At 43.8% G+C, this 26,228-nt stretch overlaps 1 protein-coding gene across 2 annotated transcripts; it reads left to right on the forward strand.

The window, feature by feature from the left end:
* Nucleotides 1-1,694: 1,694 nt before the first annotated feature.
* Nucleotides 1,695-23,612, forward strand: rabgef1 (RAB guanine nucleotide exchange factor (GEF) 1). Of its 2 annotated transcripts, XM_037546941.1 has the most exons (11): nucleotides 1,695-1,762; nucleotides 4,188-4,428; nucleotides 5,083-5,279; nucleotides 11,975-12,115; nucleotides 13,641-13,661; nucleotides 15,950-16,116; nucleotides 17,509-17,590; nucleotides 19,611-19,743; nucleotides 20,483-20,574; nucleotides 20,864-21,120; nucleotides 22,198-23,612. In XM_037546941.1, exons 2-11 carry the CDS (start codon nucleotides 4,250-4,252, stop codon nucleotides 22,597-22,599), a joined length of 1,671 nt encoding a protein of 556 aa, XP_037402838.1. In that variant the 5' UTR covers nucleotides 1,695-1,762; nucleotides 4,188-4,249; the 3' UTR covers nucleotides 22,600-23,612. The 2 variants fall into 2 exon arrangements, with proteins under 2 accessions (XP_037402838.1, XP_037402837.1); XM_037546940.1 differs by lacking the exons at nucleotides 11,975-12,115; nucleotides 13,641-13,661.
* The last annotated feature ends 2,616 nt before the right edge of the window (nucleotides 23,613-26,228 follow it).

The following is a 26,228-nucleotide window of genomic DNA, read 5'->3' on the forward strand; positions in this document are numbered from 1 at the left end:
TTAAGGATGTTAAAACACTACAATGGAAAAATATCACGTAATTGAATCTGAATTACGCATTAGCAGCATGCTAATGCTAATGCTAACCGCTAATGGCTAATTCATTGAGGAGGTCAAATTTGACTGATGCGTGTTTTTTCAGTTGAGTTGAGGTGAACTGAGCAGTCGTGACCTCCCTAGAACAGTTCCGCTGTACTCATTTGGCCTAGTTGTCGTCTGAACCAGCTTTCCGCGCTGTTTGTTTTTAGCTTCGAGGGCTGTGAAGGCCGGGAAGTAGCATGAGCTCTCAGCTCCTGCGTCAGCCGTGCGTTACTTTCCAACTAGCTTTCTTATTCTCCTCACGCGTCACGGCCGGTTTTACTCAGTGGACGTTTTTTTTGTGCTGAAAAATAACTTGATGCAACTTCACTTGCACTCTGCCGTAAATGTGATGAATTCTAATGTTTGTACTGCATTATTGTTCTACTGCTTTATTGTGCTGACAATAAACGTATGTATATTTTGCCATATTTGTGAATGCACTCGTTGTGTACGCAGCAGGAGAGGAGAAGGCCAACCTGATTAACTTGATCTTTTTTTTCTTGCTAAAACGCCGTCTAAGCTGCAGGCCATTATGGACAATGGCTCCCACCCACTCTACAACACAGTGATGAGACACAGGAGCTCATTCAGCTCAAGACTCACTCTACCGAAATGACCACAGAGCGCCACAGGAGGTCATTCTTACCTGTGGCCATCAAACTCTATAACTCCGCCCCCAGTGTGTGATTCACAAAACTCAATACCAAACTGTTCATATGTGCAATAACAACAATTGTGTGTACAAAAACTCAGAGAGACACTAACTTCATTTAAATAATTTAAATAATTGTAACTGCTTTATACCTGATGTTTCATATTACTATCACAATCACCGCCACCTTACTATATTCATAAGTACTTAAATCTGGTGTACATACTGTAAATTTCTCTATATTGTCTTAAATTATTAGTAAAGTGTTTATTTTTACATAAATGGCTGCAACTGTAACAACTGCAATTTCCCCCTGGGATCAATAAAGGAATCTGAATCTGAATCTGAATCTAAAAAAATGCATTATTATGTAAAGTGACCCATAAACTAGATTTAGAAAACAGAACTTTTATTTTGTATTTAGGCTTAAGTAGCATTACTGCTGTAGAAAAGTTTTATCTTTAAAATAACGTATTTGTCTAATCACTCACTCAGGCAGCACAAAAATTATGAATCATAACACAAAAAAAATGATATTGTATAATTAGCTGAACAGCATGGGGTACACATGTAGCTTACTGTTTTTTTTTTTTAATCTAAAAATAATATATTTAAAATGTCATATAATCATACACTGAGACAGAATGTTCTTATGGGAACTGAAATTAGTAAACAATATATAAATATATTGAATTTAGGTTTAAACACAATCGTTTCACTCATTGTGCCCAGAGGATATTTTATGCTTTACAAATGATAGATACAAATATTTTTCTTTTTTGGGTCGTTTTATTTTATTTTGTTTTGTTTTGTCGGGTTTTTTGCGCCGTGTTGTTATTTTAAATAAGTGCCGTTTGTTTGGGGGCGTGGCTAAATGTCACGCTTCTGTCCATAAACCAAAGTGTGCGGTGATTGGGTGGATACGGCGCCAGGGCTCCGCCTACCCGCCTGGCGCCGCCCACATGCTGACATAGCAGCGAGGCAGGCGGAAGTGGCGGCGCGCTGCGGTGCGGGACTGAAGCCGTTCAGGTAAATAATAAAGAAGCGCCGCTTTTTCGGGGGTTTAGCGCCACTTTAGCGCCGTTAAGGCATTTATAGCACGTCTAACAGCCAAAGTGTTCGCCGGTTTGCAGATTATCGCTTGCGTTTAGGCTGCAAGCGAGGCTAAAGCTGGCTGCTCGCTGGAACTTTCCGCTCCACCTTAACTACCGCTGCGGTTACGCTCTGGCTCCTCAGGCGCCCGAATGTGACTGCAGCACCATTTAAGGTGGAACGGAAAGTTCGAACAAGCAGCTGGCGTTTGTTGTGTTTTAGCGCTATCCAGCTAAATGTCGTCCAGCCGATTTAAACCTTGTGAAACGGCGCTGGCAGGCCGGCAGGTCTAATGTCAGGGCGTTAATCTCCAGCTCCTCTTAAACCGTCCTTAAAGGGGAACTCCGCCGATTCTCCAAAGTGTCTGCATAATTAACGTTTAAGATGTAAACAGAGTCGTTCAGAGCGGTTTGGTGTGAAACGCTGCGTTCTAGATAAACTGACCGAGTCAGAACCGTTCACAGTGGTGGTGATGGGAACCAGACGTCCCCCTCTAAAAGCTCCTCACAGTGATGGGAACCAGACGTCCCTCTAAAAGCTCCTACAGAAAGTTCCTACATGAACTGGTTCTGAATTCACTGCCTGATGACTGAGACGCTGTTTTATGAGAGTTTAGAGAACTTCAACTCCATTCATGGTGGAGGGAGACATGCAGGGCGCTGTGCGGCAAAATAGTCCCCAAAGAAAACGTAGTATTTCAGATTAGTTTTGGTCCAAGATGATTTTGTGTGTGTGTGTATTCATTTTACCAAAATTGTGTTATCAGGTTTAAAAAATATGGCAGTACCATATAAAGTGTACATGACATTATTATTATTATTATTATTGTTGTTGTTATTGTTATTGTTGTTGTAGCATTTTTATATTTCCTTTAAGGATTTTGGTCCAGCTTATTAAATCTCATAAGAAGTAAATGTTGTGGTGGGTATCGTGTATCATGAAAATGTCTTGAAGTATCATGATATGTTTTTGCCGTATCGCCCACCCCTGTGACTGGTAATGAATATCAGGGCAGCGATTCGCTGAGCTGCTCTGCCACGCCTGTTCTAAGCCTGCCGTGGGTGTGGCGAAGAGGAGGTCTGTGAAGTTCTCAAATGAAAGTTTTCTCACTGCAGTGAAAGTAAAAGTACTTTTTCTGAAAAACAACATGAGAAGCTCAAAAAAAGCCTGCGGAACTTGTTCGTCCGCCCTGCGTCTGTCAGCAGACCAGCTGAGCTTGCTCTGAAATAAAAGGCTGAAGCTCCAGAGTGAGCGGAGGGCTGAAATCAAACCTGGAGAAGAGTTTTATGTGACTGAGGAGAGAGTAGATTAGAGTCTAGAGTCAGCCAAAACATTATGACCACCTCACTGTCCACTCTATCAGCTCCACTGACCGTTCAGTTCCACTCTGTAGTTCTACAGTTACAGACTGTAGTCCATCTGTTTCTCTGATACTCTGTTACCCTGTTCTTCAGTGGTCAGGACCCCCATGGACAATAAATGCATCATTTATCAGACAACGATACACACTCACCAGCCACTTTATTAGGTTCAGCTGCTTGTTAACACAAACAGCTAATCAGCCAATCACACGGCCGCAGCTCACTGCATTTAGGCGTGTAGAGGTGGTCAAGACAACCTGCTGAAGTGCAGACCGAGCATCAGAACGGGGAAGAAAGGGGATTTAAGGGGCTTTGAACGTGGCGTGGTTGTTGGAGCCAGACGGGCTGGTCTGAGTATTTCAGAAACTGCTGATCTGCTGGGATTTTCACGCTCAACCATCTCTAGGGTTTACAGAGAACGGTCCGAAAAAGAGGAAATATCCAGTGAGCGGTCAGTTGTGTGGAGGAAAATGCCTTGTTGATGTGAGAGGTCAGAGGAGAACGGGCAGACTGGTTCCAGATGATAGAAAGACAACAGGAGCTCAAATAACCAACCAGAATCTCTGAGGAACGTTTCCAGCACCTTGTTGAAAGTCTGACATGAAGAATTAAGACAGTTCTGAAGGCAAAAGGGGGTCCAACCTTTTACTAGCAAGGGGCACCTAATAAAGTGGCCGATGAGTGTACGTCGTCCTAGTAATAAGACTCTTCTGTTTTATTGATTTATATTTACTACAGATTTTTTTTCTCGTGTTTTTCTTAAATAGTAAGTTTTCTGCAGATGTCTCGTTAAACTGAATCAGGTTTTAGGCTTTTTTTTATTGTAGCTCTGCTGTTCAGTTGGTCTGGTTCTACCTCGGTCACAAGGTCTAAGCTCGGTCTAAGCTGCCTTTGAAGGATGCAGCCCCTGACTTGGGACACGCTGTGCAGCCCAGGCCTGTCTTGTGTTTGGTGCGTGGGCACTAAGCTGACTGTGTCCTTTGTGTTTATTCTTTAAACAGAGTCTCCAGCCTGTGTGGAAAGGTGAACGCGTTCGTCTGCTCAGCGCAGGAAAGTGGCCAGAATGAGTCAACGGTCCGAGCGCCGGGGGATCCACGTCGACCAGTCGGAGCTGCTGTGTAAGAAAGGCTGCGGTTACTATGGAAACGCCGCCTGGCAGGGACTGTGCTCCAAGTGCTGGAGGGAGGAGTACCAGCGGGCGCGGCAGAAACAAATCCAGGACGATTGGGCGCTGGCCGAGAAGTGAGTGAGACGGGTCACTACCACAATAAGCCACATACACCGATGAGGCGCTCTGACCACCTTCTTGTTTCTCCGCTCACTGTCCACTTTATCAGCTCCACTGACCGTTCAGTTCCACTCTGTAGTTCTACAGTTACAGACTGTAGTCCATCTGTTTCTCTGATACTCTGTTACCCTGTTCTTCAGTGGTCAGGACCCCCATGGACCCTCACAGAGCAGGTACTGTTTGGGTGGTGGGTCATTCTCAGCACTGCAGTAACACTGACGTGGTGGTGGTGTGTTAGTGTATGCTGTGCTGGTCTGAGTGGATCAGACACAGCAGTGCTGCTGGAGTTTTTAAACACCTCAGTGTCGCTGCTGGACTGAGAACAGTCCACCAACCAAAAATATCCAGCCAGCAGCGTCCTGTGGGCAGCGTCCTGTGGGCAGCGTCCTGTGGGCAGCGTCCTGTGGGCAGCGTCCTGTGGGCAGCGTCCTGTGGGCAGCGTCCTGCGGGCAGCGTCCTGTGACCACTGATGAAGAACTAGAGGATGACCAACACAAATTGTGCATTAGCATAGCTGCATACGGCTGCGGCCAGACTGAAGCCTAAATGTATAGATAACGGTACGTCACGCCGATTCAGTCTGGTAATAATTAGTCTGTATGTTGTAGGTTGCAGAGGGAGGAGGAAGCGGCCTACGCCAGCAGCCACGGCTCCCAGTCACAGTCTCCGGCGCAGCCATCTCAGTCTCAGCCCAGTCTCACACCTTTCTCCAAGTTTGAGGAGAAGAAAACCAACGAGAAGACTCGTAAAGTGACCACGGTGAAAAAGTTCTTCAGCCCATCCTCCCGCACTGCATCTAAGAAAGGTAAGACAGGGAACTTATTCATTCAGTCTAATGAGAAACTGTAGAACGGACTCGGTTTATATCACAATACCTACATTTAGAGCCGGTTATTCATTCAGTCTAATGAGAAACTGTAGAACGGACTCGGTTTATATCACAATACCTACATTTAGAGCCGGTTATTCATTCAGTCTAATGAGAAACTGTAGAACAGACTCGGTTTATATCACAATACCTACATTTAGAGTCGGTTATTCATTCAGTCTAACGAGAAACTGTAGAACAGACTCGGTTTATATCACAATACCTACATTTAGAGCCGGTTATTCATTCAGCCTAATGAGAAACTGTAGAACAGACTCGGTTTATATCACAATACCTACATTTAGAGTCGGTTATTCATTCAGTCTAATGAGAAACTGTAGAACGGACTCGGTTTATATCACAATACCTACATTTAGAGTCGGTTATTCATTCAGTCTAATGAGAAACTGTAGAACGGACTCGGTTTATATCACAATACCTACATTTAGAGTCGGTTATTCATTCAGCCTAATGAGAAACTGTAGAACGGACTCGGTTTATATCACAATACCTACATTTAGAGCCGGTTATTCATTCAGCCTAATGAGAAACTGTAGAACAGACTCGGTTTATATCACAATACCTACATTTAGAGTCGGTTATTCATTCAGCCTAATGAGAAACTGTAGAACGGACTCGGTTTATATCACAATACCTACATTTAGAGTCGGTTATTCATTCAGTCTAATGAGAATCTGTAGAACGGACTCGGTTTATATCACAATACCTACATTTAGAGTCGGTTATTCATTCAGTCTAATGAGAAACTGTAGAACGGACTCGGTTTATATCACAATACCTACATTTAGAGTCGGTTATTCATTCAGTCTAATGAGAAACTGTAGAACAGACTCGGTTTATATCACAATACCTACATTTAGAGCCGGTTATTCATTCAGTCTAATGAGAAACTGTAGAACAGACTCGGTTTATATCACAATACCTACATTTAGAGTCGGTTATTCATTCAGCCTAATGAGAAACTGTAGAACGGACTCGGTTTATATCACAATACCTACATTTAGAGTCGTTATTCATTCAGTCTAATGAGAAACTGTAGAACGGACTCGGTTTATATCACAATACCTACATTTAGAGTCGGTTATTCATTCAGTCTAATGAGAAACTGTAGAACGGACTCGGTTTATATCACAATACCTACATTTAGAGTCGGTTATTCATTCAGTCTAATGAGAAACTGTAGAACGGACTCGGTTTATATCACAATACCTACATTTAGAGTCGGTTATTCATTCAGTCTAATGAGAAACTGTAAAACGGACTCGGTTTATATCACAATACCTACATTTAGAGTCGGTTATTCATTCAGTCTAATGAGAAACTGTAGAACGGACTCGGTTTATATCACAATACCTACATTTAGAGTCGGTTATTCATTCAGTCTAATGAGAAACTGTAGAACGGACTCGGTTTATATCACAATACCTACATTTAGAGTCGGTTATTCATTCAGTCTAATGAGAAACTGTAGAACGGACTCGGTTTATATCACAATACCTACATTTAGAGTCGGTTATTCATTCAGTCTAATGAGAAACTGTAGAACGGACTCGGTTTATATCACAATACCTACATTTAGAGTCGGTTATTCATTCAGTCTAATGAGAAACTGTAGAACGGACTCGGTTTATATCACAATACCTACATTTAGAGTCGGTTATTCATTCAGCCTACTGAGAAACTGTACAACGGACTCGGTTTATATCACAATACCTACATTTAGAGTCGGTTATTCATTCAGTCTAATGAGAAACTGTAGAACGGACTCGGTTTATATCACAATACCTACATTTAGAGTCGGTTATTCATTCAGTCTAATGAGAAACTGTAGAACGGACTCGGTTTATATCACAATACCTACATTTAGAGTCGGTTATTCATTCAGTCTAATGAGAAACTGTAGAACGGACTCGGTTTATATCACAATACCTACATTTAGAGTCGGTTATTCATTCAGTCTAATGAGAAACTGTAGAACGGACTCGGTTTATATCACAATACCTACATTTAGAGCCGGTTATTCATTCAGTCTAATAAGAAACTGTAGAACGGACTGGGTTTATATCACAATACCTACATTTAGAGTCGGTTATTCATTCAGTCTAATGAGAAACTGTAGAACGGACTGGGTTTATATCACAATACCTACATTTAGAGTCGGTTATTCATTCAGTCTAATGAGAAACTGTAGAACGGACTGGGTTTATATCACAATACCTACATTTAGAGTCGGTTATTCATTCAGTCTAATGAGAAACTGTAGAACGGACTGGGTTTATATCACAATACCTACATTTAGAGTCGGTTATTCATTCAGTCTAATGAGAAACTGTAGAACGGACTCGGTTTATATCACAATACCTACATTTAGAGTCGGTTATTCATTCAGTCTAATGAGAAACTGTAGAACGGACTCGGTTTATATCACAATACCTACATTTAGAGTCGGTTATTCATTCAGTCTAATGAGAAACTGTAAAACGGACTCGGTTTATATCACAATACCTACATTTAGAGTCGGTTATTCATTCAGTCTAATGAGAAACTGTAGAACGGACTCGGTTTATATCACAATACCTACATTTAGAGTCGGTTATTCATTCAGTCTAATGAGAAACTGTAGAACGGACTCGGTTTATATCACAATACCTACATTTAGAGTCGGTTATTCATTCAGTCTAATGAGAAACTGTAGAACGGACTCGGTTTATATCACAATACCTACATTTAGAGCCGGTTATTCATTCAGCCTAATGAGAAACTGTAGAACGGACTCGGTTTATATCACAATACCTACATTTAGAGCCGGTTATTCATTCAGCCTAATGAGAAACTGTAGAACGGACTCGGTTTATATCACAATACCTACATTTAGAGCCGGTTATTCATTCAGACTAATGAGAAACTGTAGAACGGACTCGGTTTATATCACAATACCTACATTTAGAGCCGGTTATTCATTCAGCCTAATGAGAAACTGTAGAACGGACTCGGTTTATATCACAATACCTACATTTAGAGCCGGTTATTCATTCAGCCTAATGAGAAACTGTAGAACGGACTCGGTTTATATCACAATACCTACATTTAGAGTCGGTTATTCATTCAGTCTAATGAGAAACTGTAGAACGGACTCGGTTTATATCACAATACCTACATTTAGAGTCGGTTATTCATTCAGCCTAATGAGAAACTGTAGAACGGACTCGGTTTATATCACAATACCTACATTTAGAGCCGGTTATTCATTCAGTCTAATGAGAAACTGTAGAACGGACTCGGTTTATATCACAATACCTACATTTAGAGTCGGTTATTCATTCAGCCTAATGAGAAACTGTAGAACGGACTCGGTTTATATCACAATACCTACATTTAGAGTCGGTTATTCATTCAGCCTAATGAGAAACTGTAGAACGGACTCGGTTTATATCACAATACCTACATTTAGAGTCGGTTATTCATTCAGCCTAATGAGAAACTGTAGAACGGACTCGGTTTATATCACAATACCTACATTTAGAGTCGGTTATTGATTAAGCCTAATGAGAAACTGTAGAACGGACTCGGTTTATATCACAATACCTACATTTAGAGTCGGTTATTCATTCAGCCTAATGAGAAACTGTAGAACGGACTCGGTTTATATCACAATACCTACATTTAGAGCCGGTTATTCATTCAGCCTAATGAGAAACTGTAGAACGGACTCGGTTTATATCACAATACCTACATTTAGAGTCGGTTATTCATTCAGCCTAATGAGAAACTGTAGAACGGACTCGGTTTATATCACAATACCTACATTTAGAGTCGGTTATTCATTCAGCCTAATGAGAAACTGTAGAACGGACTCGGTTTATATCACAATACCTACATTTAGAGTCGGTTATTCATTCAGCCTAATGAGAAACTGTAGAACGGACTCGGTTTATATCACAATACCTACATTTAGAGTCGGTTATTCATTCAGCCTAATGAGAAACTGTAGAACGGACTCGGTTTATATCACAATACCTACATTTAGAGTCGGTTATTCATTCAGCCTAATGAGAAACTGTAGAACGGACTCGGTTTATATCACAATACCTACATTTAGAGCCGGTTATTCATTCAGTCTAATGAGAAACTGTAGAACAGACTCGGTTTATATCACAATACCTACATTTAGAGTCGGTTATTCATTCAGTCTAATGAGAAACTGTAGAACGGACTCGGTTTATATCACAATACCTACATTTAGAGTCGGTTATTCATTCAGTCTAATGAGAAACTGTAGAACGGACTCGGTTTATATCACAATACCTACATTTAGAGTCGGTTATTCATTCAGTCTAATGAGAAACTGTAGAACGGACTCGGTTTATATCACAATACCTACATTTAGAGCCGGTTATTCATTCAGCCTAATGAGAAACTGTAGAACGGACTCGGTTTATATCACAATACCTACATTTAGAGCCGGTTATTCATTCAGCCTAATGAGAAACTGTAGAACGGACTCGGTTTATATCACAATACCTACATTTAGAGCCGGTTATTCATTCAGCCTAATGAGAAACTGTAGAACGGACTCGGTTTATATCACAATACCTACATTTAGAGCCGGTTATTCATTCAGCCTAATGAGAAACTGTAGAACGGACTCGGTTTATATCACAATACCTACATTTAGAGCCGGTTATTCATTCAGCCTAATGAGAAACTGTAGAACGGACTCGGTTTATATCACAATACCTACATTTAGAGCCGGTTATTCATTCAGTCTAATGAGAAACTGTAGAACGGACTCGGTTTATATCACAATACCTACATTTAGAGTCGGTTATTCATTCAGCCTAATGAGAAACTGTAGAACGGACTCGGTTTATATCACAATACCTACATTTAGAGTCGGTTATTCATTCAGCCTAATGAGAAACTGTAGAACGGACTCGGTTTATATCACAATACCTACATTTAGAGTCGGTTATTCATTCAGCCTAATGAGAAACTGTAGAACGGACTCGGTTTATATCACAATACCTACATTTAGAGTCGGTTATTCATTCAGCCTAATGAGAAACTGTAGAACGGACTCGGTTTATATCACAATACCTACATTTAGAGCCGGTTATTCATTCAGTCTAATGAGAAACTGTAGAACAGACTCGGTTTATATCACAATACCTACATTTAGAGTCGGTTATTCATTCAGTCTAATGAGAAACTGTAGAACAGACTCGGTTTATATCACAATACCTACATTTAGAGTCGGTTATTCATTCAGTCTAATGAGAAACTGTAGAACGGACTCGGTTTATATCACAATACCTACATTTAGAGTCGGTTATTCATTCAGTCTAATGAGAAACTGTAGAACAGACTCGGTTTATATCACAATACCTACATTTAGAGTCGGTTATTCATTCAGTCTAATGAGAAACTGTAGAACGGACTCGGTTTATATCACAATACCTACATTTAGAGTCGGTTATTCATTCAGCCTAATGAGAAACTGTAGAACGGACTCGGTTTATATCACAATACCTACATTTAGAGCCGGTTATTCATTCAGTCTATGAAGCGTAGAAACTGTACTACGCTTGTCCAATCTCTCCTCAACATGGAAAGGTTTTCTAAGTTCGTTCTTTTTGTAGATGTTCTAGAACCCAGTTTAGCTGCTGTTTTGTTCCAGCTTTGCTGTCTGATCTTAAAGGAATGTGGTGGCTTCTTAAGAGCCTTTCATCTGTACCTGCTATCGGCTCTTATCAGTCGCTCTGAGGCTGACTTTCACTGTTGTTTGGGTGGTTGTGACAGACTGTTCTAAATCTGAACGCTCCACACAGCGTTTCCGGTCAGACAAACCGCGTCCGCGATTTATTCTCAGAACGATTCAGGCGCTATTTATGTCTTCGGTGTCATCAGTTCCTCGTCTCAACACTTCATCGCTTTCTTTTCCTTTCTTTGATCTGTGCCGTCAGTGAAGGCCGTTCTTTATTAAAAGACGAGGTCTAATCATTTTGAGCCTTAATCGGCGAATTCAGCTCATTACTACCTTCACCCGCCGTTTGATTTGGATCATAATCATTTATCTTCATTTCATTTCGATGATTTAAGCAAATGATCTTAGATTCCCTCCACGTTTATCTTCTCATTTCATTTGATTTTATTAATCCATTTCATCACAATCCACTTGCATGCGCTTCTCTCTCTCTCTCTCTCTCTCTCTCTCTCTCTCTCTCTCTCTCTCTCTCTCTCTCTCTCTCTCTCTCTCTCTCTCTCTCTCTCGCCCTCTCTCTCGCCCTCTCTCTCGCCCTCTCTCTCTCTCGCCCTCTCTCTCTCTCTCTCTCTCTCTCTCTCTCTCTCTCTCTCTCTCTCTCTCTCTCTCTCTCTTTTTTTCTCTCTCTCTCTCTCTCTCTCTCTCTCTCTCTCTCTCTCTCTCTCTCTCTCTCTCTCTCTCTCTCTCTTTTTTTCTCTCTCTTTCTCTTTCTTTCTCTCTCTCTCTCTGTATCTCTCTCTGTATCTCGCTCTTTTTCTCGCTCTCTTTTTTCCTCTCTCTCTCTTTTTTCTCTCTCCCTCTCTTCCTCTCCATATAATTTGCACCATACTCCAACCCGCTGCCCCCTCAGTGCCGTGTGAGAGAGAGAGGGATGAGGAAAGAGAGAGAGGGGAGAAGTTTCAGGGCAGGAGAGAGAGCCACGGGGAGACGCTGCTGAGGGACCTGAGGGGCATTTTTACCCCAAACTGGGAGATGGGCTCTCCTACTGAAGGTAGACGTGAATGTGGAGATTGCAGTGATGTTCCTTTTCGGTTCTTATCGTGCCCCTTGAGTGCCTTTATCTTTAACGGCTCTGAGTTCAGAGAGAGAAGCTCCTGTCGAGCCTCCTGTGTTCCTGTATGGCGTGTTTATAGGACTCCATGTAGTTTTCCTCTGTATAGTGTTTTTGTACAGTGTAGTGTAGCAGAGTGTTTCAGTATATTGTTACCTTTGTATAGTACCATGTACATGTAGTACCCACATATAGTATCTCTATATACGTTAGCTTATTTACAGTACCTCTGTGATGACTCCTTTTAGTACCTCTGTGTAGTACTGCACCCCCATAGAACACCTCTGTGTAGTACTGCACCCCCATAGAACACCTCTGTGTAGTACTGCACGTCAGTAGAGTACTATGTAGCATATTAGCTCCAGATAGTAGTACTGGTCCTTCATGTAGTACATATAGTAGCTCAGCATAAGACAGTACCTCCACGTAGTACTTCGGTATAGTCCTGCACGTCCACGTAGTACCTCGGTATAGTCCTGCACGTCCACGTAGTACCTCGGTATAGTACTGCACGTCCACGTAGTACCTCGGTATAGTACTGCGCGTCCACGTAGTACCTCGGTATAGTACTGCGCGTCCACGTAGTACCTCGGTATAGTACTGCGCGTCCACGTAGTACCTTGGTATAGTACTGCGCGTCCACGTAGTACCTCGGTATAGTACTGCGCGTCCACGTAGTACCTCGGTATAGTACTGCGCGTCCACGTAGTACCTCGGTATAGTACTGCGCGTCCACGTAGTACCTCGGTATAGTACTGCGCGTCCACGTAGTACCTCGGTATAGTACTGCGCGTCCACGTAGTACCTCGGTATATTACTGCGCGTCCACGTAGTACCTCGGTATAGTACTGCGCGTCCACGTAGTACCTCGGTATAGTACTGCGCGTCCACGTAGTACCTCGGTATATTACTGCGCGTCCACGTAGTACCTCGGTATAGTACTGCGCGTCCACGTAGTACCTCGGTATAGTACTGCGCGTCCACGTAGTACCTCGGTATAGTACTGCGCGTCCACGTAGTACCTCGGTATAGTACTGCGCGTCCACGTAGTACCTCGGTATAGTACTGCGCGTCCACGTAGTACCTCGGTATAGTACTGCGCGTCCACGTAGTACCTCGGTATAGTACTGCGCGTCCACGTAGTACCTCGGTATAGTACTGCGCGTCCACGTAGTACCTCGGTATAGTACTCTTTCTCTGTATAGTACCTCTGACTACATAAGGGCATTCTAGTTCAATTTATCGTTCAGTCTTGGTTTCTTTTTGCTGCTGACCATTGGTCTGTTTTCTTTCTCAGCTGTGTGTGTTTTTGCATCCATCAGTTTCTCTGTGTGTGTGTGTGTGTGTGTGTGTGTGTGTGTGTGTGTGTGTGTGTGTGTGTGTGTGTGTAATATGTTGTAGATGTGTGTAATAATTTTTGCTGTTTTGTCGTCATGCTGTCCCTCATTTTCTTTCTGATGGGCAGCTCTGGTTTCCAGGCTCAGAGGTGGGTCAATATGTGTAACATCTCATCAAAAGTTTGGGGACAGCAAACTTTTTTTTTTTTTTTTTTAACATTTCAACGAAGTAAGAAAACTCCCTGCAAAGCTTTGGCGATCACAGAGCGGCTGTACGATTATTTATCATCAACACCTGGAAGGTTCGAGTGCTTTTGGCACATTTGTTCAGTAATTTGCTTTTATTCCCAAATGAAAATGGAATAGATCTAAACAGCTGTCCCCAAACTATTGATGGACGCTGTCGATGTTCTAGCTCAGCTCATGTTCTGCAGGAATGCATAGTGAAATGTTCTCCTTTCCTCGTGAATCGGATTATAAGAGTGAAGCTCTGTTTAGCCAGGCTGACCGTTACTCTCACTAATCTGTTTGCTTAGCTGCTTCAGACGGACGCATTAGCGGCTGTTTAGGGTGGATTGACCCTGTTAAGTAACAGCTGGGCGTTTCGTAGGTTCTGGAATTTGCAGCAGATCAATGTTTAATCAGAAATTCCTTCCTTTTAAAGGATTAGCGCGAAGCTGCGTTCCTCCTCTATCTGCCTGCTGCAGTGACCAAAGACACTGAGTCAGTCTGGGTTAGATCGGGGTGTTCAGATGTGGTCAGTGCACCTGAAGTATCTGAGAAATGACCGTAACGTTAGAGAAGATTCTGATGGCTCTTTTTTTGAAGAACACTGAGCCAAGTTTTTTGCTTCTTTATTGAGACACTAAAGACAGTGGCAGTCTGAATTACACTACCGGTCAAAAGTTTTAGAACACCCCAACGTCTTTGCACGCCGTCGAGAAGGCGAAAGGGTGGTTCCACAGCGCGTGACATCGGCTATCAGGCATGGAGGAGGACGTGTGAAGGTCTGGGGATGTTCTGCTGGATCCAGGGTCGGTGACGTGTACAGAGTGAGAGGCACCCTGAGCCAAAACGTCTACCACAGCGTTCTGCAGAGCCATGCAGTGCCCTCTGGTATGCACCTAGTTGGTCAGGGGTTCATCCTACAACAAGATAATGACCCAAACCACAAGTCCAAGCTAAGCCAGAGCTACCTCGGGAAAAAAGAACGAGATGGTAAGCTTGAAAACGTGGAGTGTCCAGCATAGCCTCCAGACTTCAACCCCATCCGGCTGGTTTGGGATGAACTGGACAGAAGAGAGAAATTTATTTATGGGAACTTCTGCAACAGATTTGGGAAGAACCTTCTGAAGAACATTTGATCTCTATTGTAGGAGGAATGCCGTGAGTGTGTTCAGCTGTTATACCTGCCAAAGGTGGCTACTCTGAGTCAAAAGTTTAGAATACATTCTGGTCTATAAACTCCATCATTTCTTTTTAACTCCAGTTGCTTATTTGTACTGCGCTTCCCTTTCAGAGTGCAGTGAGACTTTAAACGGAACAGTTTCCAATAAAAAACTGGAAAATTTGGGGTGCTCTGAAGCTTTTGACCGGTAGTGCGTGTCCGTATTTAATCCCATGTTTATCGGTAAGAGGAAGTCGGACAGAGTCAGAAGACCGTTAGAGATCCTGAACACCTCCACATGCTTTGAGATGATTTAGATGTGCAGTTAGCACCATGCTAATGGCTAAATAAGCTTGTTGGCTACATTAGCCTCATAGCTCCAGCGCTAAAACTAAAGAAGCAAATTTCAGACACCAGATATCTCAGTTGAGCGACTGCTTTGGGGGTGAATTTGAGTGTTTTGAAGGATGCAGGCTCTTTAAAGGACTACAGTACTGTGTGAAAGTCTGAGGAACCCAACACACACTTTCAAAATCTGTTTATTTGCTGAGAAAAGTGTCAATATTTCAATAAACATATAGAATATTAATTAATACTGTGTGAATGTGTATATATAAAAACAGTGATGTTCTGGATGTGAGTGTGTTTGTTGACCCATCTCCAAGCCTCTCCTCCTCGAGGAAGTCCAGTATTATATGTAGTTATAAAGCAGCTCCTGGTTTGACCAATCAGTGCTCAGTAAATTGAGCTCATGATGTAATTGATGATATTAACGAGTCTCTGTGGCGGCTGTGAAGGTGTCCAGGAAAAATATGGACCTGAGAAATTCTTGTTACTGTTTATTGTTTTTCTGTTTATCTGAATTATGAATACGACTTTATTCTAATGTATATTGTGATAAACTCACTGCTGAGGTCAACTGGTCAAACATTCACTTAGACGCCTGAAACTTTCACACAGTGCTGTATATCATAAAAATGCTCCCTGCGGAAGATGAGTGGTTTTAATTGGTCGCCCTCTGCGCTGGCCTATGTGTACGTTTTCATACAGAGAGCCATGAGGGAAAGTCGCACAGTCCCTCCTTCACACGGCAGCCGAGCCTGGAGACTGACCGCGTGTCCAGAGACTTCGTGGACTTCCTGAAGAACCTGCAGAAACCCGGCCGGGAAATCCACAAGCAGAGCCGAGCCTTCATCGAGAGCATGGCTAACAAAAAGGTGAGCGGTCTGACGGCAGCACTCCGCTTCAGAGAGCAGAGCGTTTAGCCAGAAATCCCAGAATGCATCGCTGCCTTCAACTCGTGTCGGAAGTGTCGTGTTTACGAGATGGAGGCAGACGGACGGCACCGTGATGTCGTGTTAATTAGTGGGATTTTCTGAGTTGGGGGGCGTCAACAAAAAACCAAGGATGGCTGCTGATAAACTGGCCATATTTCAGTTATCAGCCACAACGCGGAAACTGATACACTAGTCAGGCGTAACGTTCTGACCACCTCCTCGTTTCTACGCTCACTGTCCACTCTATCAGCTCCACTGACCGTTCAGTTCCACTCTGTAGTTCTACAGTTACAGACTGTAGTCCATCTGTTTCTCTGATACTCTGTTACCCTGTTCTTCAGTGGTCAGGACCCCCATGGACCCTCACAGAGCAGGTACTGTTTGGGTGGTGGGTCATTCTCAGCACTGCAGTAACACTGACGTGGTGGTGGTGTGTTAGTGTGTGTTGTGCTGGTCTGAGTGGATCAGACACAGCAGTGCTGCTGGAGCTTTAAACACCTCAGTGTCGCTGCTGGACTGAGAATAGTCCACCAACCAAAAATATCCAGCCAGCAGCGTCCTGTGGGCAGCGTCCTGTGGGCAGCGTCCTGTGGGCAGCGTCCTGTGGGCAGCGTCCTGTGACCACTGATGAAGGACTAGAGGATGACCAACACAAACTGTGCAGCAGCAGATGAGCTGTCGTCTCTGACTTTACATCTACAAGGTGGACCGACGAGGTAGGAGTGTCTAATAGAGTGGACAGTGAGTGGACACAGTGTTTAAAACTCCAGCAGCACTGCTGTGTCTGATCCACTCAGACCAGCACAACACACACTAACACATCACCACCACCATGTCCGTGTCCCTGCAGTGCTGGGAGTGATCCAAAGGGGGACCATACAGTGATTTTGTAAAGGCCGCTGTCTCCTCGGACGTGTTTTTACAACCATGGAAATAAAGGCGACTGACTGTTGGGAGCCCAGGCCGGTTGGGAGCCCAGGCCGGTTGGGAGCCCAGGCCGGTTGGGAGCCCAGGCCGGTTGGGAGCCCAGGCCTGTTCAGAGCGAGCGCTAATGTGCCGTAAGGTCAGGTTACAGCTGCTGGATCACTCTGGCTTTTTTCCTCTGCGTGAATGATTTCAGCCTCAGAGCTGCTGTTGTGCAAACATGTTTTCCGAGCGCCGCCACAGAGATTATCTCAGAACAAACTTGTGAAAGACTTGAAGGACAAACGCGCACGAGAAGTTACGTCATGAACAAGCCAACGTTCGTTTCCCGTCCAATATTTATTCAGCTCTCCAAACACGGTCCCTGCTGTTTGTGTTATTGATGTGTTCGTGTCTGTGATGTTTTAGGACCTCGGTGCTGATGAGCTCTCTGAGTGCGTGCAGGATTTCTACCAGAACATGTCTGACCGCCTCATGACTCACTTTAAAGGTAAGATCCTTTAATTACACAGTCAATTAAACGGGTATAGGTTTTTAAAGCCCCCGTATCCCGAATCCTACCTCTTCCTGTGTTTTTCTCCTCTTATAATGTCGGTGAGGTTTTATGCAGAAGTTTATTTTTACGTCTTTTATCCTTCAGAATTAAACGGGCTGTTTTTTTTCCCATGCCTTAAAGGCTGGTATATGTAAATGAGGTATGTTCTGATTGGCTGCCCTGTCTTATGTGCATAAACGAATATGATTTGAATAAATGAATAATTTGTGCTTTAAGGCCTGTGTCCTACATGTGTCCCACTTGTTTGGTTTTATGCTCCTAAAACAGTCATAATTAATTTCATAATTGGTAATTGTCATAATAAATTTTTACATTCCTGTTTTCCAGCCTCTCTTCATCCTTGAAGATTAAACAGGCTGTTTTGTAAATGAGCTCCGCTCTGATTGGCTGCCTCATTCAAAAAGCAGTCAGGGCTGAAACATGCCTTATAATGTCAGTATAAATGGGCGGGGCCAATGTACTGTAGACTGGGTGGGCGGGGCCAACGTGCTGTAGACTGGGTGGGTGGGGACAAACTGCTGATGACTGGGTGGGCGGGGCTTTAAATTCATGAAGGTTTGTTTTTCCATGACGGGCTCTTTTTAAGGGCCGTTTTGACCGGAGATTAGGCTGAGCGTTTCTTTTAGTGGTCAGACAGTGAGTCTGCGAGGTCAGTGTGTAGTAGAGGTCATTAGAAATGGTCATGTTAGTCTTAAGCGTATTGAAACAGTTCTGTAATCCTGGAAATGAATCCAGCCCTGGCTTAGTTATGTAAGCTGGGTTTACTACAGCACTGTCGAAAACTGGACGATGATGGAGCCACAGAATAGTAGAACTAGAACAATAATCCGAACGGGATTAGCGTTCCTGGATAAACAGTGCAGGGCTGTGATGGAGAAGCTGCAGGAAGACAATAAGACATAAGTAAGCAGCCTAAAAAAGAATTTAAAAAACAGTGCAGAGTGCACACCTGCATGCAGATCACACCGATCAGACACAACATCTGACCACCTCCTCGTTTCTCCACTCACTGTCCACTCTATCAGCTCCACTGACCGTTCAGTTCCACTCTGTAGTTCTACAGTTACAGACTGTAGTCCATCTGTTTCTCTGATACTCTGTTACCCTGTTCTTCAGTGGTCAGGACCCCCATGGACCCTCGCAGAGCAGGTACTGTTTGGGTGGTGGGTCATTCTCAGCGCTGCAGTAACACTGACGTGGTGGTGTGTTAGTGTGTGTTGCGCTGGTCTGAGTGGATCAGACACAGCAGAGCTGCTGGAGTTTTTAAACACCTCAGTGTTGCTGCTGGACTGAGAATAGTCCACCAACCAAAAACATCCAGCCAGCAGCGTCCTGTGGGCAGCGTCCTGTGGGCAGCGTCCTGTGGGCAGCGTCCTGTGGGCAGCGTCCTGTGACCACTGATGAAGGACTAGAGGATGACCAACACAAACTGTGCAGCAGCAGATGAGCTGTCGTCTCTGACTTTACATCTACAAGGTGGACCGACGAGGTAGGAGTGTCTAATAGAGTGGACAGTGAGTGGACACAGCGTTTAAAACTCCAGCAGCACTGCTGTGTCTGATCCACTCAGACCAGCACAACACACACTAACACACCACCACGTCAGTGTTACTGCAGTGCTGAGAATGACCCACCACCCAAATACTACCTGCTCTGTGAGGGTCCATGGGGGTCCTGACCACTGAAGAACAGGGTAACAGAGTATCAGAGAAACAGATGGACTACAGTCTGTAACTGTAGAACTACAGAGTGCAGCTATACGGTCAGTGGAGCTGATAGAGTGGACAGTGAGTGGAGAAACGAGGAGGTGGTCAGAATGTCCTGCCTGACCGGTATATTATGTAAATTAGACCAAATGGCTTTGTAGTTACTGAGCTTCTCACAGGTGACTGGAATTACAGCCTCTAAAACCCACATTAAACTCTCTGTAACTCCTCCTCTCTGGTCTCTACAGGGTCTTCTGAAAAGGTGGAGCGAGTGATGGATCAGGTGGAGAAGTACATCATGACCCGCCTCTATAAGAGTGTGTTCTGTCCCGAGACGACGGACGATGAGAAAAAGGACCTGGCCACGCAGCACAGGATCCGGTGAGGAGCTTTACTCTGACCTCCATGTCCAGTCTACCAACTGTGGGCTCTAAATAACATGGACAGGCCTGAATCATGAGCAGCTAAAACTAATGATGAAGTAAAAATCTAGTTAAACATAGCAAATATATAAAATATAGCAAAATCACACGATATAATAAAAGAAATAGAAATTTTTGTAAAGAAAAGTAAGAAAAAGTCAAAGTTTTGTGAACCAGAGTCAGAAAAAATGTACTGAAAAAAGAAAAGAAAATCTGAAAATGTAGTAAAAAAAAAGTTAAGAAATAATCAAAATATAGCAAAAATGTTTTAAAAACAGGTGCATTTAAAAAGTCCAAAAATATAGTGACAGGGAAAGTATAGTTTTAAAAAAAGCTGAAAATCAGAAAATATGGTTACAAAGTCGGGAAATACAGTAATAAAGTCAAATATAGTTGAAAAAAGGCAGAAAATATGGTAAAAAAAAAAAAAAAAAAGTTAATTTCTTTTAAACTAAAAAATAGGGTAAATAATAATAAAAAATAGAGTGGGGGGGAAAAGTAAAAAAATCTGGTTAAGAAAAGTCTGAAAATATTGTGAAAGTTAAAAACGGGTATATTTAAGAAATGTGGTGAAAAAGTCCGAGAATCCAGTAAAATAACGGGTGGCAGGTGTCAGAGGCTCCGTGTTAGTTGCTCTGACTGGTGTTGGGTTGTGAACGGTGCTGGTGACGGTGCTGGTGTCGGTGCTGGTGTTGCAGGGCGCTACACTGGGTCACCATTCAGATGCTGTGTGTTCCTGTGGATGAAGAAATCCCAGAAGTGGCTGACAGTGTAGTGAAGGCTATTACAGGTAAACCAGTCTGTTCTTTAATCCTTATGGGTCAGGGATCAAGTCTAGTCCTGCACTCCACAGCGTTCTGAATGCAGATTCTCTGTGTTCAGTCCAGGACTGGGCTTTAGTGCATGTAGACGTCATTTTGCTAAACGATTTAAATGTAAAGGCATCATTTCTTCGTTAATTACTCTGTTAAATATCGGATGCTTTTAAATGAAATGTTGGAGTTTAAATTGTAACTCCCTCTTTTTCAGCGTGACTTCTTCGGGTTGAGATTCGATCTTATTGTTTTCCTCCTTCACAGATATTATTGAGATGGACTCTAAACGTGTGCCCAGAGATAAGCTCGCCTGCATCACCAGCTGCAGCAAACACATCTTCAACGCTATTAAAGTGACTAAGAAGGAGCCGGCCTCGGCCGACGACTTCCTGCCCACGCTCATCTACATCGTTCTGAAGGCCAACCCCCCCCGACTGCAGTCCAACATCCAGTACATCACCCGCTTCTGCAACCCCAGCCGCCTCATGACCGGCGAGGACGGCTATTACTTCACCAACCTGGTGAGAGGGCAGCAAGTGCTGTGCTCCTGTGCTGCCCGGTCCTGTCTGCAGAGGCCGGTGTGGCTTCAGGTCTGGCCAGTTGATTGGCCAGTTGGCCAGTTGATTGTGTGAGCTGCTGCTTTGCTGGAATGAACAGCATAGAACAGAAGAATAGAGTAGAATAAACGGTGTTGTCCATTCAGGTTGCACAAAATAGAAAGTCATAAATAGACAAACAAAAGAATCAAAAACACTGCAGGTGAGACTGGACACTGTAACTAGAACACCAGTAGCCTCCTCAAAGAGATTGGCAGCTAAAAGCCCAGTGGTCAGGACCCCCATGGACCCTCACAGAGCAGGTACTATTTGGGTGGTCAGTAACACTGACATGGTGGTGTGTTAGTGTGTGTTGTGCTGGTCTGAGTGGATCAGACACAGCAGTGCTGCTGGAGTTTTTAAACACCTCAGTGTCGCTGCTGGACTGAGAACAGTCCACCAACCAAAAATATCCAGCCAGCAGCGTCCTGTGGGCGGCGTCCTGTGGGCAGCGTCCTGTGGGCGGCGTCCTGTGGGCAGCGTCCTGTGGGCGGCGTCCTGTGACCACTGATGAAGGACTAGAGGATGACCAACACAAACTGAGCAGCAGCAGATGAGCTGTCGTCTCTGACTTTACATCTACAAGGTGGACCGACGAGGTAGGAGTGTCTAATAGAGTGGACAGTGAGTGGACACAGTGTTTAAAACCTCCAGCAGCACTGCTGTGTCTGATCCACTCGCACCAGCACAACACACACTGACACACCACCACCATGTCAGTGTTACTGCAGTACTGAGTGATCCACCACCCAAACAGTACCTGCTCTGTGAGGGTCCATGGGGGTCCTGACCACTGAAGAACAGGGTAACAGAGTATCAGAGAAACAGATGGACTACAGTCTGTAACTGTAGAACTACAGAGTGGAACTGAACGGTCAGTGGAGCTGATAGAAACGAGGAGGTGGTCAGAATGTGACGCCTGACCGGTGTGTTATGATGTATAATCAGCCCAGTGTCCACCTGTTCGGTGCTGATTCTGTGTTTGTCCCTCTGTGTCCGCAGTGCTGTGCTGTGGCGTTTATTGAAAAGCTGGACGCTCAGTCTCTGAACCTGAGCCCGGAGGATTTCGAGCGCTACATGTCCGGCCAGGTGTCTCCCCGGAGACAGGACGATCCAGGCTCCTGGACGCACTCCGCCCCCAACGTCAACCCTGTCATCAGCCAGATCCACCACACTCTGGACCTGCTGACGTGTCTGGAGAAGCGTCAGCAGCAGGTTCTGGACGGGGCCCTCACCATGCAGGCCGAGCTGCACGACTGGCAGGATGGCGTGGCTCGGGAAGTCCAGGACATCCTGGAGAAATTCCCGCTGGAGATCAAACCACGTGCCTCAGCCATAGATGCCGAAAACGTGGAAAGCGACAGGCTTCCACCGCCGCTCCAGCCTCAGGTGTTCGCTGGCTAGCGTGAGGTGCTTTGAGGACAGATTGGCAGCAGCTGTTATCGCTGACGTGACTCACTGTTCTGATTGCAGAGAATTGAGTCATGGAAGTTGATCGCAGTTGGTTTTGCCACTTCGGTTTGCGGCCCGTAGTTGGATTTAGAGGACTTTTGTTTGTTTATCGGTCCTCTGGGCCCTTGCACTTTGTTTCGGCGTTCGCTCGGCTGCGTTTTGGTGGTGAAACTGAGTAGCACTGCAGTCGCAAGCCAGCTGCAGCTGCAGCCCTGCAGAAAAGCTGCAAAACTAAAGAGGTTCTCACCTGGACTCAAACTAACAGACCCCAGCACTAATGTAACTAGTGGTAAACATGAGTTTGTGATATTTCGGACTTTCCTGATTAGGTTTCCAAGCAGGTACACGGAACAAAAGTGCGCTGAATTCACTTAATCGTGCATCGTTTCCACATTAAACCATTGAGGTTCACCAGCTTAACGTACTATGGTGAAGGCAAATTGGCCCAGAACTTGTTCAGATCGGTTTAAAGTGATGAAACTTTGTATAGTTTTAGCGTAAGTTAACGGTACACTACTGAATGTTGTGTAATCCTCACGCTTTTAGCTCATTTTAATAATTAGGCTTATAATATCATAACACTGCATTTACATTGGACCAGCTCGGCAGGTCACCACACTCCTTTTCAGTGGGAAGCCTCGCGTCCGTCACGTGACGGTGTGGTGCGTAATGGAACCGGCGAATTGAGTTTAGGAGTGAAAAAGGGTTTTATGTGAGTTAGTCTGGACAATGCGGAGCGTCTGTCCAGTCAGAACTTTCTGAGGAATTACATTTCAATGTTGCGACATGACGTTGGCACACAGGCCGTTGGCAGGTTAATAATAACACAGTCGTACCCAGTCCCTCCGTCCCTCCGTCCCTCCGTTCATCTGTCCCTCCGTTCCTCTGTCCCTCCATCCCTCCGTTCCTCTGTCCCTCCGTTCCTCTGTCCCTCCGTTCCTCTGTCCCTCCGTCCCTCCGTCCCTCCGTCCCTCTGTCCCTCCGTTCCTCTGTCCCTCCGTTCCTCCGTTCCTCTGTCCCTCCGTTCCTCTGTCCCTCCGTTCCTCTGTCCCTCCGTTCCTCCGTCCCTCCGTTCCTCTGTCCCTCCGTTCCTCTGTCCCTCCGTTCCTCTGTCCCTCCGTTCCTCTGTCCCTCCGTCCCTCCAGGACTGCGCTTCCTTTTCCTCGTTCAAATCTGACTTTTCTCTTTAATGCATGTTTTTCTTCCTCCTCCACTGCTTAGGGTTTAGGCCATGCTATATGAAGCGACCTTGGGTTTGTGAAAGGAGCTATTATTATTATTATTATTATTATTATTATTATTATTATTATTATTATTATTATTATTATTATTATTATTATTATCATCAGTCATCATGTTGATGTAATATAGTTTATTAATGTGGAAATTATGGACAAGTTTAAATCAGGTAAATTCAGTGCCCTTTTTCAGTGTAGATAAAAAAAATAATGAGAACTTATAAATTAATTTTACAAAAACTGCATAACTCCGTGTTTATGGTGTAATCAGAGTCATTCAGAGGGTTTGGTGTGAAACGGTTCAGACGTCTTTACAGTGGTGGTGATGGGAACCAGGCGTCGCCATGACTACAACACAGATACAGACACTTTATTTACCATCCAGAACCCCCAGAGAACCTACACGAGTCTTCTGAGCTTATATGGAATGTTGATGATGGAAAACAGTGGAAAATCTGGAATAATGAGTTTTCTTTGGGGACTATTTTGCCGCACAGCGCCCTGCATGTCTCCCTCCACCATGAATGGAGTTGAAGTTCTCTAAACTCTCATAAAACAGCGTCTCAGTCATCAGGCAGTGAATTCAGAACCAGCTCATGTAGGAACTTTCTGTAGGAGCTTTTAGAGGGACGTCTGGTTCCTATCACCACCACTGTGAGGAGCTTTTAGAGGGACGTCTGGTTCCCATCACCACCACTGTGAGGAGCTTTTATAGGGACGTCTGGTTCCCATCACCACCACTGTGAGCGGCTTTGACTCGGTCAGTTTATCTAGAACCGAGCGTTTCACACCAAACCGCTCTGTTTACTTAACCTTAACCGTTTACTTCCACTTTAAACATGTGTTCTCACACAGCTGCTGGGAAAGGATATTCCGAGGAAAAGCTCGTCTTGGACTACTGTTAAGGGATTTTGTGTCCTTTATAAATGCTTGAAATGAAATGTAAAGTATTGATTAATTGATATTGCATTGCTTCAGGTATAAGTGTGGTACCTACTTTAGGAAAATATTAGTAATATTAGTGTACTGTACTGTGGTTTGGTGTAAACATGAGTAAACACTAGTTACAGGTTGTGCTCTGTGTATTCCGGGTAGCTGTTACAGTTACTAAAGGATTCAGATAAATACGGAATATAAACTCTCTCCTTTAAACCGAGTGAGAAATGAAATCTCAGTAAAACTCTTTTTAAGTGCTTTTAATCCTCTAGATTTGAGTTTCTTTAATCCACGCTTTAAAGGGCCCATATCCTGCTATCTTCTCCTCTTTTTTAATTTTGCCCCCTGAAGTCCACTTTTAGCGTTTGTGTGCTTTTATCAGTCAATCAATCAATCAATCAATCAGTCAGTCAACCTTTATTTAGTCTCGGAGCACATTGAGGGTGTCCATTAATAATAAAAATACAAAACAATAAATGTAAATGTTATAAATAGAGAATGAGATCCAAAAGTAAACAACATATAAAACTAATAAGATTAAGACTCTATATAATAATGAACTAATAAATATGAATAATAAAATAATGAAAATAAGATAAAAAGGGCAAAAGATCTGGTAAAATGATGAGAAATTGTGAGAAACTAATGGACTTTTTTTACTTTTTACCTGCTTGTAAAGAAGCATTATTAATTACGCAGTCGCATAAATGAATGGATTGTTCAGAGGCTCGTATCCATGTTGCGCCTCTCCGTGAAATCAGTAACAGTTAAAGCGGCTCTGATGTGCTGAGCATGTGCTTTAATTTCATATCCGTGTTCTTATTGTTTGGCCATTTGAAAAGTAAGCCTGTCTGGAGCTTTAAAGGGCCCATATCGCTGTTTTTGCTACTGTGCCCTTAAGACAGACCTGTGATGTGAGCTCTGTTCTCATTGGCTGCCTTCAGTCTGGGGTGAAACACTCAGCATGAATGTCTGTGGTGTCGGATCAAACACCGTATCCCCTAAACTTTACAGGAGAAGGAAAAAACCTGCTCTACTTTTAATGCAAGTCAAAGGAACCAGAATTTTTCCCAAGTCATTTTGGGTCGTTTCTTTTGGTCCATTCTTCATGAAATTTGCACCCAATGTAAAGATCAACAGGGATTTTCAAACTATGTCAAAAACTGAAAAATGGAGAAAAAAGGTAGATATGAGGTTTTCTTCCGACCGCTTCGGTACGCAGAGCTAAACAGCTGTAGACTGAGTCTGTGTAAATGTGTCGATGCTTGTGACATCACAAACACCGTGAATTCAAAATGGGCCGTTTTTAAAGCTGAATTATCCATATTTGGGCCGTATGTACTGGAGTTAATGGCATGATTTGAAACGGTCACGGTTCACATGCTACATCAGACTGTCTGTTCTCTG

This window comes from Pygocentrus nattereri, chromosome 18, assembly GCF_015220715.1.
Source record: "Pygocentrus nattereri isolate fPygNat1 chromosome 18, fPygNat1.pri, whole genome shotgun sequence".
Taxonomy (NCBI): Eukaryota; Metazoa; Chordata; class Actinopteri; order Characiformes; family Serrasalmidae; genus Pygocentrus; species Pygocentrus nattereri.

Coding starts and splice junctions, on each gene's coding strand:
- rabgef1 (XM_037546941.1), top strand. CDS start 4,250: ATGAGTCAACGGTCCGAGCGCCGGGGGATCCACGTCGACCAGTCGGAG. Junction 5,280..11,974: donor CCGCACTGCATCTAAGAAAG/GTAAGACAGGGA, acceptor CTGCCCCCTCAG/TGCCGTGTGAGAGAGAGAGG. Junction 13,662..15,949: donor TCTGGTTTCCAGGCTCAGAG/GTGGGTCAATAT, acceptor GTTTTCATACAG/AGAGCCATGAGGGAAAGTCG.